Consider the following 13,939-nt stretch of genomic DNA (forward strand, 5'->3'; position numbering starts at 1 on the left):
TCGGCGAACTTGTCCGGGAGCCGCTTGATGCCGAGTGGGTCATCGTCGATGCGGAGGTGGAACTCGAAGCAGCGGTCCTCCTGCGAAGACGAGGAGGGCGCATGCGATGGCGAGCGTGGGGCCGTAGCTGCTCCACCACGGCGGCCCCTGCCCCGGCCCCGGGGGCGCCCAGGGCCGCAGCCTCGACCGTCTCGCCGGCCACCAGGACCGGCCATGGACTTCCTCGCGGGCCTAGCTGCGTCGCAGGAACACCTAGGCGGCGCTAAGGTCGAGCTTTGTGGCGGCTAGGGTTTCTTTGGAGGAGTGGATGAGAGGAAGAAGAACGCGCGCCCCCTTCATATAGGCCGGAGGCATGCGGTGGCCACGGGACGCGTGGCGTCGTCGTTAACGTGGTTGGCGGAGGTAGGCTGCGGCCGCTCGGCAGCCGAGGCATCGCCATTAACATGGCGCAAGCTACCGAAGCGACGCAGCGACGGCAATCGCTGGCGTGTTTGAGAAGACGCATCGATGCTGGGTCGCTGCCAAGCGGGCCGATGAAACGTCCACCAAACGCGAGCGGATATTTTGCACGTCCGCGCAGCATCCGCAGAGACGCATCCGAGGCGCATATTTGGGTCAGTTTTGCGTTTTCGTCGGAGGCGATCATTTTGTGTTGCTCCGCTGAAGGTGAGGTGGTGCTACACGCATTTCCGATCGCGGACAAGATGCCCTCACCACACGCCGAGCAGCAGTACAAAAGTGGAGCGCCGACCGACGGAAATACACTGCGCCTGCTCTGCACTGCTCACCCTCTTCCTTTCCCCATTCTCCACCTGCTGCTGCTCGCTCCCCGCGCCGCGCCCAGATCCGGCGGCCGATCTCCCATGGCGGCACCGGCGGCGGGAGCCCTGGGCCTGGCCCTCGTCGCGGCGCTCCTGCTCGCGCTCGCGGGGGCCAACTCCGAGGGCGACGCGCTCTCCGCGCTGCGCCGCAGCCTCAGGGACCCCGGCGCCGTGCTCCAGAGCTGGGACCCCACGCTCGTCAACCCCTGCACCTGGTTCCACGTCACCTGCGACCGCGACAACCGCGTCACGCGACTGTGCGTCACCCTTCTCTTCCTCCCCTCCCTCTCTATTGCTCGCTCTTCGATTTAGGCTTTCGTTCGGTTTGAGTTAGGGCTGCAATCTGTGGACGGGGAATCGGGTCGCCTTGGAGAGCAGGAGATTTTGCAGCGGCTGTGTTGATTCGTAGCTGTAGTTTGTTCGCGGCAGGAGAAACTAGAGTTATGTACATCATCCTAATCGAGGATTTGGTAGCCAGAGAGCGTGGAAATGGTCTTAACTGAATACAAGTCAAGAGTCAGACCAGTAATAAACTGATAAGAAAAAAATTAAGTACAAAAGGCGACCAAACATTGAAAACTACATTTGGAGGCTAAACATACCATTGGTTAGTGGAGTTAATTCTAGATGGAAGTCGTGGGTCTCAACTCTCAAATCTCAAATCATACCATGTGTTGCAGAGTAGTCCAAACAATAACCCTCGAGATACAGAAAAAAAACAGTTGCAGTTACATATTATTAAGTTGCTGGGTGCATGAGAACCACGGACATGCACTTGTATTTATATATGAGATCAAAGTTTCACAAGACTGTCTTCATCTGACTGTTTTCTTCAAATGCCCCCTCTTACAGAGATCTTGGTAACTTGAACTTATCTGGCCATCTGGTGCCCGAGCTTGGTAAACTGGAGCATCTGCAATATCTGTAAGTTCCTCATGTTGTTTCGTTCTTGTTGCTAGCTGCTCTCAGTATTAAGCTGAAACCTGCTCATATTATTTTTGCTCTACTTCTGTTGGCAAATAAAATTCCACCATTTGCAAAATACTTCCATGTTTCTTGAAGTTAGTTGCTGTGTCCCATATACAGTGCAATTTTTGAGCATCAATAATAGCATCTGGTAATTAAATTAGTTTAGCCCCATCCCTGCTTAATTCGTTATTTGGTCTGATGTATGACTCCTGCAACTTATTCAATCATGTTTGCTTCTCCATAGATGGACTGTATCTCCTACGGTACATAGTTTTAACCTGCATGCATGCAATTTGTACTAGTCTTGGTTCTTTCTAAGGACTATGAACTGAAATAGAATATGTTCCAATCTGCTGGTAAAAATTTATTCAACTTCCAATTCCTGCACTCCCTTGGGCCCCATTTCATTGATGCGGAGGTAAACTGGACGTAACACAGTTTAGTGTTTGGGCTGCGACAATTAAATCGAGCCGGGGGGGAGTACTATAAATTTCAATGTGTTAAATCTTATATTTTAGGCTGTATTATGTGATATGGTTGCTTCACTGTACTACAAGTTATGGTACTGAAGCTGACAGATCTCTTGAGTCGGTAGCAGGTAGATATGAACTTGAAAGAAAACATTGATTGTGTGGACATGGATTTACCTGGTCTGATGACAAAAAATTCTAAAGATATTCTGGGACAAAAGTTCATGGCTTCTATTATACAACCAATCTATGGCACCATAGGTTGAGTATGTAGATAGGATACTAATTTCTGTCTTTTTTCCGTGTCCTCTTATAACCTGTTCAGGATGTTGTTTAAGTAACTAATACATGTAAACCTATGTTGAAGAGATATGTAGGATCTAGTTCCATTTCTCCCCGCGGTGCACTTTTTTATGCTTTATTTCCTTGGAATTTATTTGCATGATATGTAGGCCTGATGTATTCAAGGTTTTCGTTTCATATATGTTCAATGTGTACTGTTCGTTTAATTTAGTCATTTCAATGCAATGCAGTTGTATTGACTATTATTGTTAAAACAGGGAACTCTACAAAAATAATATTGAAGGAACGATCCCATCAGAACTTGGTGATTTGAAGAACCTAATAAGCTTGGACTTGTACAAGAACAACGTTTCGGGGACTATTCCTCCTGCACTTGGGAAGTTGAAATCCCTTGTATTCTTGTAAGTTTATGTTCTTCAACTGTTCTCTACATACGAAATAGTTATCACATATTAGCACTTGAATGTGGATTTGTTGCTGTTAAAGATGAATATTATGTGTTCAAATGGCGTTGGGCTGTACTAGGTTACCCGTCCGTAATTGCTATCTACAGTTTTATTTTAGATAATGGAAGTTTTTCTTACCACCGTCTACTCATCATAGATGCATATGGCCTAACTTATTGGATAGTTTATCACAAGTTACCAAGCATAGGGCCCTAACCAAAGCCCAGGATATGCCAAAAAGAAGATAAGCCAACATAAGTAGAGTGTGACATAATTGCTATGTATAAATATCACATTATAGTTTATTAAAAGTCACCAAACGTAGGCTGACAAACAACCGAGATAGGCCAAAAAGAAGATAAGCCGACATAAGTAGACTGTGACGTAGTTGCTCTCCACAGATGTAAAGCTCTGTATATGAGACCTACTTTGTGCACCTGTGACTTGTTTGATCATTCACCTTCACTAAGGATTGTGAACTTCTAAGTTATGTCCACAGCATCATATCTATTAACACATGGTTGTGCTTTCATAGGCGGCTCAATGGCAATCGTTTGACCGGGCCAATTCCAAGGGAGCTGGCTGGAATATCTAGTCTCAAAGTTGTGTAAGTACAATTTAATTTCAATTGATGAGTGTAATTTGCTCCATGCTAATATCCCATGTGATAATTTTGACTTCATTGTTCTTCAGTGATGTTTCTGGTAATGATCTGTGTGGAACAATTCCAACCACTGGACCATTTGAGCATATTCCTCTCAGCAAGTAAGTTTAATTGACCTTTTAATGTAGGAGTACTGTGATACGAAGATATTTACTCACACTGCAAGTTTTAAACTAATCAAAACTTCAAATAAATGAAGTGAATCTGCCTTTAAATTTTAGGATGTGTGTTTTTTTATTAATACTTTAAAAGGAAAATTTAATCACACCTCTGATAATTTGGCCGGCCAATATGTGTATTCTAAAATCACATACTCCCTCCGTCCAAAAAAAAGATGTCAGAGATTTGTCTAAATTTGAATGTATTTAGACACTACGGACAAATCTGCGATGTCCTTTTTAGGACGGAGGGAGTACAATTTATCGTCAGTCCCTCACAGGCTCACAGTTCACTATCGTTGCACATTGTGTCTGGTGTTTCCTTTGAACAGTGCAACAGCCACTCCGTAAAATTACTTTGGTTGTCTGTTTCCACAATGAGGTGATAATCGCTATTTCTGGTATGAAAGGGTAGAATCTTATCATTCTGAAAGGACATTGTCCCAAGTACGCAATTGTGGTGCTCTTGATTCTAGCATAGTTTTAGTTGACCCATTCCGAGCACTTACTTTGTCTCCCTTGTGTTTTCTTTTGCGCTCCTTTCCTCTCTTTTCGATATATGTTTTATGTTAAAAAAGACATGGATAGTATTTTAGGCATTGTTTTGTATTTTTCTGTAGAGAAATATTGTGCGAAATACATACTACCTCTGTTCCATAATTTTTGGCGCAAATTTGGATGTATGAAGACATATTTTGTGAATATACATCCGAATCAGCGACAAGAATTATGGAGCGGAGGAAGTCGTTATAAACTTATAATGTTTTGGACTTGAAGTCTCCGACCATAATGATGCATTTGAGTTGTGGTTTACTTCCCAGTTTATGCTGTACCCTATTGTGTCGATGGTGTTCCATTTGTTGAGCCAGTTGACCCATCTGAATTCTTTTTATGTGCAGCTTCGAGAAGAACCCGCGCCTGGAAGGTCCAGAACTACAAGGCCTGGCTGTATATGATACCAACTGCTAGATGGCAACATGAAGGAAAAGAATGCTAGAAAGTAATGGGCGTACAAGGTTACCGAAGATCGGGTGATATAGATTGTTAGGTCCGCACTTGCCACGTTGTAAACCTCCCTACATAGCTACCATTTGTGCCTTTCTCTCAGCAAGAAAGTTGTGTGTTGTAGCAGAACGATGCTTTCTGCCTGTGGAAGTAAATCATGAGACTGCTTTATGTGTTGTGACTGAAATGGTATTGTCATCTCTACTATGCAGTTTCTGCTTGCTTGTGCTATATGCATAATGCATGGATTGAATCTAGCTGGTAGATACCTGATGGAGTGGCTTGAAGTAGATCTAATGATGGCACACTACACTAATGGCGACGATCTAACATGCCAAAGTTAACTGAAATAAAAGGATGGCTGTAAATGTTATTTTACGAGCCTATAAGTTTCATAAAACGGTCTTTTTGGACATGGGCAAAGTTAAACTTTGTACTCATATTTTAAGACGTCCTATGAAATTTATCTGAGATTCATCTAAAACTGGACGTATGTACTAGATAGTGTCTAGTTTGTAGATTCATTCAAATTTTAACAAATTTGAGATAACTTCCATAAGACAGAGTGAGTAGTATTAGAATCATCATAAATTATATTTATATGCATTTGGTATTATAAATGTCAAGGTTTAAAATAGCGTGCTAAATGAAATAGCGGCAGCCTACTTCAAACGCTATGGACGCTACATCGTGTTAATAGCGTGGTATATTTTAAATAGCATTTTCAAAATATTACTAAATATAGCCAAAAATAAATAATGTTACTAGAACGAATGGATATATAGTCCAAAAGTGACTGAATCATACATACCCACATATAAAAGTAGATCTCAAATATTTTATGAGACTAACATCAGCATTTCACAAGGCAACAACATAGTATAAATTGTTTATTAAAAATTATTAGCATTAGCGATATTATCTTCTGATTTAGAAGTGGAACCAACAGATTGCAATTCATCACCACCAAAAAGTGATAGCAACTTGCCTGGAAAAAATAGCGCGCTAACGCTATTAGTTTTAGCACGATATAGCATGTTATTTCACAAATAACGCCACAACAAGCAAAATTACTAAAATTTAGCGTGGACCCTCTAGATATGCTATAGGCCCTATTAGCGGAGAAATAGCGTTCTATTTTAAAACTAAATGTTGATATTTTTCCTATATTTTTGTTGAACTTAAAATTTGATTTTGACTTAACCTAGAATGTGAGGTACACTAAAACGGAGGGAGTACATGATCAACCCACGTCTAAGAAACAAAAAGAAAGATTTCCTGAAAACAAAACTTTTACCAAGGTGCAATTATTTGGTTCATGAAATGAAACTGTCAGACAAAATCATTCTTTTTAGTGAACTGCCAAACACAATCGAGCTAGGCTCACTGAGCCACTGGTGCCACCGGACCAAGGCTGGACCCCAACTCACTTCCCGACGAGATGCTTCTGCTGCGGCGCTTTTCGGCGGCCTGCCGCCGGCGAGGTCTCGCCCAATTCACCGCCGCAGCCCCCCGCGAGGCCGCGGATGCGGTCGTGGTGGGGGCCGGCGCGGTCGGTCTCGCTGTGGCGCGCGCGCTGGCCATGGCCGGGCGCGAGGTGCTGGTTGTCGAGTCAGCATCTAGTTTCGGCACCGGAACCAGCTCCCGCAACAGCGAGGTCATCCACGCCGGCATCTACTACCCTCCCCGCAGCCTTAAGGTGCGCCCCATTCATGCCCAAGGATTCTAAATTTCTAGCTGGCAGCTGCTCTATTTCAGAAGGAAACTTGGCACAGGGTGGGAAGTTGTGCATGATTGCAATCTTAAGTGATTCTTGATTCTTGTGATATTTCAGTCAGTTTTCACCTGTCACCGCGTTGGATAGTTGACATTAGCAATTTCGCATTCCAGGCTCTGTGCATGGAATTTTAGATTGCACAAACTTTATTACTCCGGTGCAAGTAAGGTGTAATTGAACAATATAACTAAGTGACATGGTAAACTTCGTCCCTGATTTTTGTTGTTTTCAGTTTTGCACATTGCAGTAGCAATATTATCGTTGCTACTTCTGCGCTCTCTCTTATGCACCTGAAGATTTATAGAGTAGTTTATTACTCCCTCCGGTTCATATTAATTGACTCTAATATGAATGTATCTAGACATATTTCAGTTCTAGATACATCTATATTGAAGTCAATTAATATGAATTGGAGGGAGTACTTCATTTGCCCATTCTGTCCATCCTTTTTTTCCTGTCCTACGCTGAAATCATTTCTTGTCATGCTGAAATTAGACAAAAAAATTCATGTTATGTCAAATAGAAATGAAAGCTTCTGCAGAATCCTATAGCATTTGTATGTTATTGATTCGCCCTATGAAATGCTTTTTGTAGGCTAGTCTTTGTGTAAGAGGAAAGGAAATGCTCTACAAGTACTGTGCAGAACGAGAAATCCCCCATAAACGGCTCGGCAAACTTATTGTTGCTACTGGTGCTGCAGAGACTGCAAAGCTGGACATGCTCCTCGAGAGCGCTAAGGGCAATGGGGTGGATGATCTTCAGATGATGGAGGGCTCTCAGGCTATGGAGATGGAACCTGAACTCCGTTGTCTGAAAGCTTTACTATCACCTAGTACTGGGATCGTTGACTCCCATTCATTCATGTTCTCCCTTTTGGTAATTCACCATATTTTTAATTTATCCTTGATTGCATTTTTGTCTTTCTATAGTTTATCTTGGCCTGTTACTTCATAAGAAATTATTGCTTTTAAAGGTCCATTTTCTAATAATGAAAAGTGCATTTGTAGTTGAAATAATTTTGCGTAGAGAGCATTCGCACGATTGAATTATTTTTATTGAAGTTAGTTAACACAGGATAAAAAATGTACTTCCTTCCCTTTTTTTCTCCACAAAAGAATTCCCTGATATGTTTCATTATAAGAAATTTACTGCTTTGAAAGGTTCATTTCTAAGGATGAAAATTGCATATGTAACTAAAATAAATTATAATATGTGCATATGTAACTATCTTTTTATGGAGAGCACCTTAGTTGAAGTATTTTTTAAATAGTTAGTTAACAAGGGATTAAAATAATGTATTTGCTCCCTTTTTTCTCTGCTCAAAAGAGCTCCCTGTCATGCCATGTTTGGAGAGTTTCAGCTAAACTATCTGGACATGTTTCCTTCATGGGGCTTCCCTCTACACAATTTTGGTTACCATAATAAGCTATTTTGTTCTTCTGCATGTCCAACTGACAGCCATGTTTCTGTTAGTTCATAAAGCAGAACCCTAGATCAGCTCGTACTGTCATTTTATTCTTGTTTCTCCTGATGCAGGCTGATGCTGAAAACTTAGGAGCAACGATATCATATAATACAGCAGTTACCAGTGGGCATGTTGGAGATGAAGGGATCGAGCTTCATATTTCTGAAAGCAAAGAGCTGGAGAACCATTCTGTAGGATCTCCTGTACCACCACAGATTGTTTTGCTTCCGAAACTTCTGATAAACTCAGCAGGTTTGAGTGCAGTTCCACTTGCCAAAAAATTGCATGGCCTTGATCAAGCATTTGTGCCCCCTGCTTATTATGCCCGTGGATGCTACTTCACCCTCTCGCAAACCAAGAGTCCTTTCAGCCACTTAATATACCCTCTACCAGAGGATGGTGGCATAGGGGTCCATGTCACACTAGACTTGAATGGCCTTGTTAGATTTGGACCAGATGTTGAATGGTTAGATGGTGGAATGGACGACATCTCATGTTTCCTGAATAGGTAAGCCATTCCATGTACTTGCTTGTTCAGTTTACTTGTATATATCCTGATCCTTTTCAGTAAATTGAAATTTTAGACTGTGGAAGTGTTAAATATCTGGATGATGCACATAGTTGACCTTGTGTTTTTGCATGAAAGTGTAGCTCGATGTGCTAAACTACAGTTTTTGTGCATGGTAGCAAGATTTCCCTTACTGGTCATAAACATCACTGAAATCAATGGATTAGACAGATACCTAATCATTCTTATGGCGTTCAACATTTGGAAATAAATTCATTACACTTGTTGCCTAAATTTTACTGGTTAGACTGATAATAGTTTTTTCTTATGCGGAAGATGTTTTACAACTTTTAGCATCTATGTACATCAGGTTTGATTACTCGGTAAACCCCACCCGATGTTCTGGATTTTACTCTGTGATAAGGAAGTATTTTCCAAATCTCAAGGATGGATCTTTGGAGCCTGGTTATTCGGGGATCCGACCAAAGCTTTCTGGCCCTGGACAGCGTCCTTCAGATTTTGTTATTCAGGTTGTTATCTGAGAACATACTTTTTATTCCTTCAAAGTTTATTTTTCACCAAGTAATCCATAAACCTGTGAAGCTGAACACTTGAACTACCGCAGGGGGAGGATGTCCACGGTATTCCTGGGTTGGTTCACTTGTTTGGAATAGAATCCCCTGGTTTGACGTCAAGCTTGGCCATTGCAGAATACATTGTTTCAAGGTATAACAGCACTTGATTCTCAAACAATTGCTGACTCATGAACCAGGGGATGCAGCAGGGTGAATCTAAGGTGTCTGGAGGCTCTCGTGAATCACATTGCTTACGATGAATTTGTGAACCAGATATTGGGGTTTACCCTTCTGTATTTAGTTGTTTACTTCCTTCTTTCAGGGAGAAAAGGATGCAGCTTGTAAAGGTGTTTAAATAAATGGAATGTCAATTGTAAGGTTGATGCATAGATAAGTGGGTGGTTGGATTAAATCATAAACAGGCAATCCTGACTGGCATAGGTTATGAGGAAGAGGATCCTCTGCCGTATCTACTTGTAACTCAGAGAGCAAAATACATTAGTAGATCTCGTTTGGACCCTTTGATAAAAAAATTGAAGGCTACAATTGAATGCAAAACACAGTGGTAGTGTACATTTCTTAGTGCAAATGCAAAGGAACTCTTAACATTTGTCTCTGCTTTCTAATCGTGAAATGTAAGTTACTGAGTTGTGAATGATTTAGGTTCTGAAGGTAAATCACAAACACTTTGTAAGTTACTGAGTTGTGAATGATTTTGGTTCCTAAGGTAAATCACAAACACTTTTACACAGCATACGGAGACATGAATTGCACTTATCCATCAAATTGCTCTTACATAATGATTCTGGCTAACAAACATTTCAAGAAATGTTTATACAGTAATACTAGGCTAATAGCAGCACATGATCTCCGACATTGGATCCACAAATATCACCAAGTAAAGGCTATAATATATGGGGCAGAATCGGCAGGGCGGTGAAGGGGCAAGGGCAAAGTCACAGGAATGTGCTTCTGAAGTGGAGAGAAACTCTCCAAGCGCGCCAGCTTCTAATTTAGGATCATTCGCTCATCTGTTGCCAATTATCCAACTTTGGTCCATTTCACCGCTTCCTTTGTGCATGCCACTTATAAACAGGCTGCGATGTTGGATTTTCAATCTCCTCTTCACGGAGTTTCCGCTTGCGTCCAGGTTTCTGCCCAAATATTAAATAAGTCAGTATAAATGAAATACTTACTAGTTTAAACTTTCAGTCAAGCCAACTCCTAATTCCTAAATGTAAGAAACAGATTATCCAGTACTACTGACAGATACAATCAAAATTTCATATGCCAGTTCGTTTACAGATTTTGAATTTAGGCTGCTTGAGATTTCGGTTGCTGACAAAATATGAACTGGTTCCACTGAATTGTAAATTATACATTATTTCACAATCAAAATAACATTTCATGGTATGGTCACCAAGATAATTTGTAGACTTCACCCAAGCAAAATATATATTCTTAGTCGTCAGAGAAAGCAAACCTTTAGTTCTTTTTGCAAGGCCATGTCTGCGTACAATTTCTCAAGCTTTTGAGCCCTTAGTTTCCTGCCTTCTAACTCCTTGTAGGAGGAAGCTGTTTTCCTACAAAGATTTTAATGGGATATAAGTTTATCAGGAAGCAACTGATGCATAAAATGCACAAGAATCAAAATAATGCTTTGAACTGGAGAAACACATAATCCCGTCTTGTATACAAGACATTACCATTGAGCAACTTTCTGATTACAATTGCATGCACACCGACATCGACCGTAAATAGCAAAAACCAAATCACCAAAGCACCCAAAACTCTCAATCATGTAGAAGGTATTTCAGATGAGAGGTAAAAGACCAAAGAGAACAGACACAACATTCGTTCACAAAACTGATAGTGAAAACTATATTTCTCCAAGTACTCAGTCCGCTCAATAATTCTTGTTGTGGTTTTAGTTCAAATTTGAACTACAATCACGACAAGCATTATGAAACAGAGGGAGTATAACTTTAATCATAGTAGACACAGATATAACATAGTAATTAGATAACAAGGGTTCCAAATTCATAGAGATAATAGCACACTACCTCTTTATACGAGAAGGGATGTTGCCAAAATCAGGTGCGCTGCTGCTTTCTACCCTAGATTGTATTTCTTTGGCTTCTTCTCTGAAATGGACAAGTTAATTATCTCAATACTGGCAAAAGCTTAGGTGGTTGGTAATTTCTAAAAGAATCGCATTCATTCAATTCAATTGATCAAACGGTAAAAGCAGCAAGAACAGAGAAATTATACCTGTCTTCCGCAAAGTATACATGCTTGTTTGCACGCTTGTTATCCAGTTCATGAAGCGTTGAGCTTAATCGTTCAATTTTCTACAAGAGAGTGACATTCAAATTGGAGTAGAATATAGTAGAATTTATTTAGCTACCACAAACAAAGTACTGATTTGTTTTGAACATTTTAAAGTCACCACAACAAACCTTCTTTTCACTCTGAATGGCCTGAAGGATGTATCCCATGTCTTTATGTTTCAACAGCATAAGTTCTTCTTCAGTGTACTTATTTGTTTCAGGCCTAATAATAAAAGGTAGATGATAAAATTGATAATCCAACTTAAAACATACTAGAATACACCAAACATTGAGCTGTCAGAGCAACTATGTTACACATACTTGGGCCTATGGACTCCATCCACGGTCATACTGTTGACCATCTTGAAATTGAACTCATCTGGGTTCCTGTTTGACGCCTTCTCCCTTAGATTCTGCAATTAACCAAAGAACAAGGACCATAGGTTAAAGATGGTTACAATAGGCATCGCATGAATGTACTCCCCATGAGCCCTCCTAGACCCTAAGACAATTTTTAGCCACAATGAGCAGCTAAAGGGGCACACCGCATTGGTGAACAAAAGAAATAGTAGATATAACAATACAGGTTTCAACTTCGATACAACATATCCTGTTTCCCAAGTTTGTGAGCTGCAGGCACGGAAGTGGAAGAGAAACAATACCCTGATGAGATCCTCCCTCTGGTGGAAGGCCTTGGCGCGGATAACATAGTCCTTTTTCTTCTCTAGAAGCCCAAACTTCTTCCTCGCGTCCCTGCAAAACCCACCCGAATTCCAGACTCAGTCCCAAATTGACCACAGCAGACGCGAGGCGGCTCCGATAGGGGAGCCGCCGTGGAAGGGCACCAAAACTCCGGCAGCGGTAGAGCCGTCGGGAGATGCGAGCGGATGCGGGGAGGAATCGCGCAGGTGGAGGAGGAGGAGGAGGTGGAACTTACGGCTGCGCGCGCTCCTTGTGAGCCCGCCTCGAGATGGCGTTCCGCAGCGACGACATCTTGCTCCGGCTGTCCTCGCGGCGCGGCGAGGAGGAGGGCTGGCGGTGGCCGGGAGAAGAGAAGGAGACCAAGCTAGGGTTCAGGGTTTGGGTTTCGTTATGATGCAAGACAGGGTCGAGGCCTCGTTCGCTGGTCAGGTTCAGACCGGCCCGTTCCTGTTGGGCTCCGACCGGACATTTTGTGTGGCACGGCCCGAACGCCAGAACAGGATTTCATTTCATTTAGAGAGAAATAACGCTTGAAATGGGCCACCTGCTCAATCCCAGTTTCTAAAAAAGACAGCTTGCTCTCTTTCTTGGAAAAATCTAAATGAAAGCGCCGCACCATTAATCTTCTTGTGCGGCGGGAGCACATGCATGCATGCAGCAGCTAGGTGACATCATCGCATTAATTACCAAATTTGAATTTTCAAAATGATTTATCTTCTAAATCGTTATTCCGATTATCGATCTGTTTATACCGTTAAGTTCGTATCGACGAGAGATTCAAAACTAGATCCCTCGCTGCTATATTTTGATGACTTTTTTTTTCGTCGTACTAGTTGCCAGATTAATATGGAACAACTACCATAATAATTATACATGGTAACCAGATAAGTTTTCCCATGTTTTTAAGACATTGCAGGGTGCGATGTTGTTGTTTTTCATCACACCATTTTCTAGGTTATAGCAATATGGTTTCCAGATTAGCAACCAATAATTACTACGATAATTGTACATAATTGTTGGATAAATTTTACACGTTTGCAGTGATATATGCAAATAATGAACGTATATTCACGTGTTTGTAAGACCTGAATGATGATATCATTCCAGACAAATTTATCATGGAGATTTACATTGATGTGTAGTAACATACATAAGCCTATCAATCTAGTTATTTACAATCACACAACTAAGTAGTGAATAATCTGGTAGGTGAGTGATAACAATCTGGCAATTACTAATGAAAAAAAAATTTCTCAAAACATACCAACATGGGATCTAGTTTTAAAGATCTTGTCATAACTAAGCCAACGGCGAAAACAAATTTTCAATCGGATTAGCGGTTTGATAGATAAAGCTTTTTTAGTTTAGTCGTTAATGGGATTCTAAGTGACGTCACCGTATATGTCACTACATGCATGCAGTGCAAAGAACCGCCGCACAGGTCTTGCTTCCGTGCGGCGCCGCCGGGTAGTAGAGTTCCTCTTTCTTTGTTCTTTTCTTTTACTTTCGGTTGGAACTCTAGTTTTCAGATAGAAACCGACAATTTGCTTTAAAAAAAAGATAGAAACCGACAAATTTTATAAAAATTATTTGTGTAAAGTGTTCCTATAAGGGCATCTACAGCGTGGGGCGCTAAGATGGGCGCCAGGATTGATATCCCGGCCAAATGACGGATAAATTTTGAAATCCCAGCTTCAGACTCAGCGTCGACGCAAAAGGTTGCAGCGAGCGCTTAGTTGTCTTTTT

At 41.6% G+C, this 13,939-nt stretch overlaps 3 protein-coding genes across 3 annotated transcripts; 2 read left to right on the plus strand and 1 right to left on the minus strand.

The window, feature by feature from the left end:
- The first annotated feature begins 848 nt into the window (after window positions 1-848).
- LOC124666857 (leucine-rich repeat protein 1-like) lies at window positions 849-5,047 on the plus strand. Its single transcript, XM_047204184.1, has 6 exons — window positions 849-1,078; window positions 1,674-1,745; window positions 2,821-2,964; window positions 3,545-3,616; window positions 3,703-3,774; window positions 4,731-5,047. Exons 1-6 carry the CDS (start codon window positions 864-866, stop codon window positions 4,798-4,800), a joined length of 645 nt encoding a protein of 214 aa, XP_047060140.1. The 5' UTR covers window positions 849-863; the 3' UTR covers window positions 4,801-5,047.
- Window positions 5,048-6,277: 1,230 nt separating this feature from the next.
- Window positions 6,278-9,508, plus strand: LOC124666855 (L-2-hydroxyglutarate dehydrogenase, mitochondrial). The gene is made up of 5 exons (XM_047204182.1): window positions 6,278-6,535; window positions 7,208-7,489; window positions 8,150-8,586; window positions 8,957-9,116; window positions 9,212-9,508. The coding sequence occupies exons 1-5, from the start codon at window positions 6,278-6,280 to the stop codon at window positions 9,326-9,328; spliced, it is 1,254 nt and encodes a 417-aa protein (XP_047060138.1). The 3' UTR covers window positions 9,329-9,508.
- A 413-nt stretch (window positions 9,509-9,921) lies between these two features.
- LOC124666856 (probable U3 small nucleolar RNA-associated protein 11) lies at window positions 9,922-12,500 on the minus strand. The gene is made up of 8 exons (XM_047204183.1): window positions 12,429-12,500; window positions 12,154-12,244; window positions 11,813-11,904; window positions 11,621-11,714; window positions 11,433-11,512; window positions 11,225-11,305; window positions 10,645-10,744; window positions 9,922-10,315 (listed from the first exon to the last, which is right to left on the minus strand). The coding sequence occupies exons 1-8, from the start codon at window positions 12,482-12,484 to the stop codon at window positions 10,223-10,225; spliced, it is 687 nt and encodes a 228-aa protein (XP_047060139.1). The 5' UTR covers window positions 12,485-12,500; the 3' UTR covers window positions 9,922-10,222.
- Between the last annotated feature and the right edge of the window lie 1,439 nt (window positions 12,501-13,939).

The sequence above is a fragment of the Lolium rigidum genome, chromosome 6 (genome assembly GCF_022539505.1).
Source record: "Lolium rigidum isolate FL_2022 chromosome 6, APGP_CSIRO_Lrig_0.1, whole genome shotgun sequence".
Taxonomy (NCBI): domain Eukaryota; kingdom Viridiplantae; phylum Streptophyta; class Magnoliopsida; order Poales; family Poaceae; genus Lolium; species Lolium rigidum.

What these genes read in the sequence shown, in the direction of transcription:
- LOC124666857 (XM_047204184.1), top strand. Translation starts at nt 864, where the DNA reads ATGGCGGCACCGGCGGCGGGAGCCCTGGGCCTGGCCCTCGTCGCGGCG. An exon ending in GACAACCGCGTCACGCGACT is followed by an intron (nt 1,079 to 1,673) that starts GTGCGTCACCCT and finishes CCCCTCTTACAG; the next exon opens with AGATCTTGGTAACTTGAACT. An exon ending in ATATCTAGTCTCAAAGTTGT is followed by an intron (nt 3,617 to 3,702) that starts GTAAGTACAATT and finishes ATTGTTCTTCAG; the next exon opens with TGATGTTTCTGGTAATGATC.
- LOC124666855 (XM_047204182.1), top strand. Translation starts at nt 6,278, where the DNA reads ATGCTTCTGCTGCGGCGCTTTTCGGCGGCCTGCCGCCGGCGAGGTCTC. An exon ending in ACCCTCCCCGCAGCCTTAAG is followed by an intron (nt 6,536 to 7,207) that starts GTGCGCCCCATT and finishes TGCTTTTTGTAG; the next exon opens with GCTAGTCTTTGTGTAAGAGG. An exon ending in ATCTCATGTTTCCTGAATAG is followed by an intron (nt 8,587 to 8,956) that starts GTAAGCCATTCC and finishes TATGTACATCAG; the next exon opens with GTTTGATTACTCGGTAAACC.
- LOC124666856 (XM_047204183.1), bottom strand. Translation starts at nt 12,484, where the DNA reads ATGTCGTCGCTGCGGAACGCCATCTCGAGGCGGGCTCACAAGGAGCGC. An exon ending in GTATACTTTGCGGAAGACAG is followed by an intron (nt 11,306 to 11,432) that starts GTATAATTTCTC and finishes TGTCCATTTCAG; the next exon opens with AGAAGAAGCCAAAGAAATAC. An exon ending in ATCCCTTCTCGTATAAAGAG is followed by an intron (nt 10,745 to 11,224) that starts GTAGTGTGCTAT and finishes AAATCTTTGTAG; the next exon opens with GAAAACAGCTTCCTCCTACA.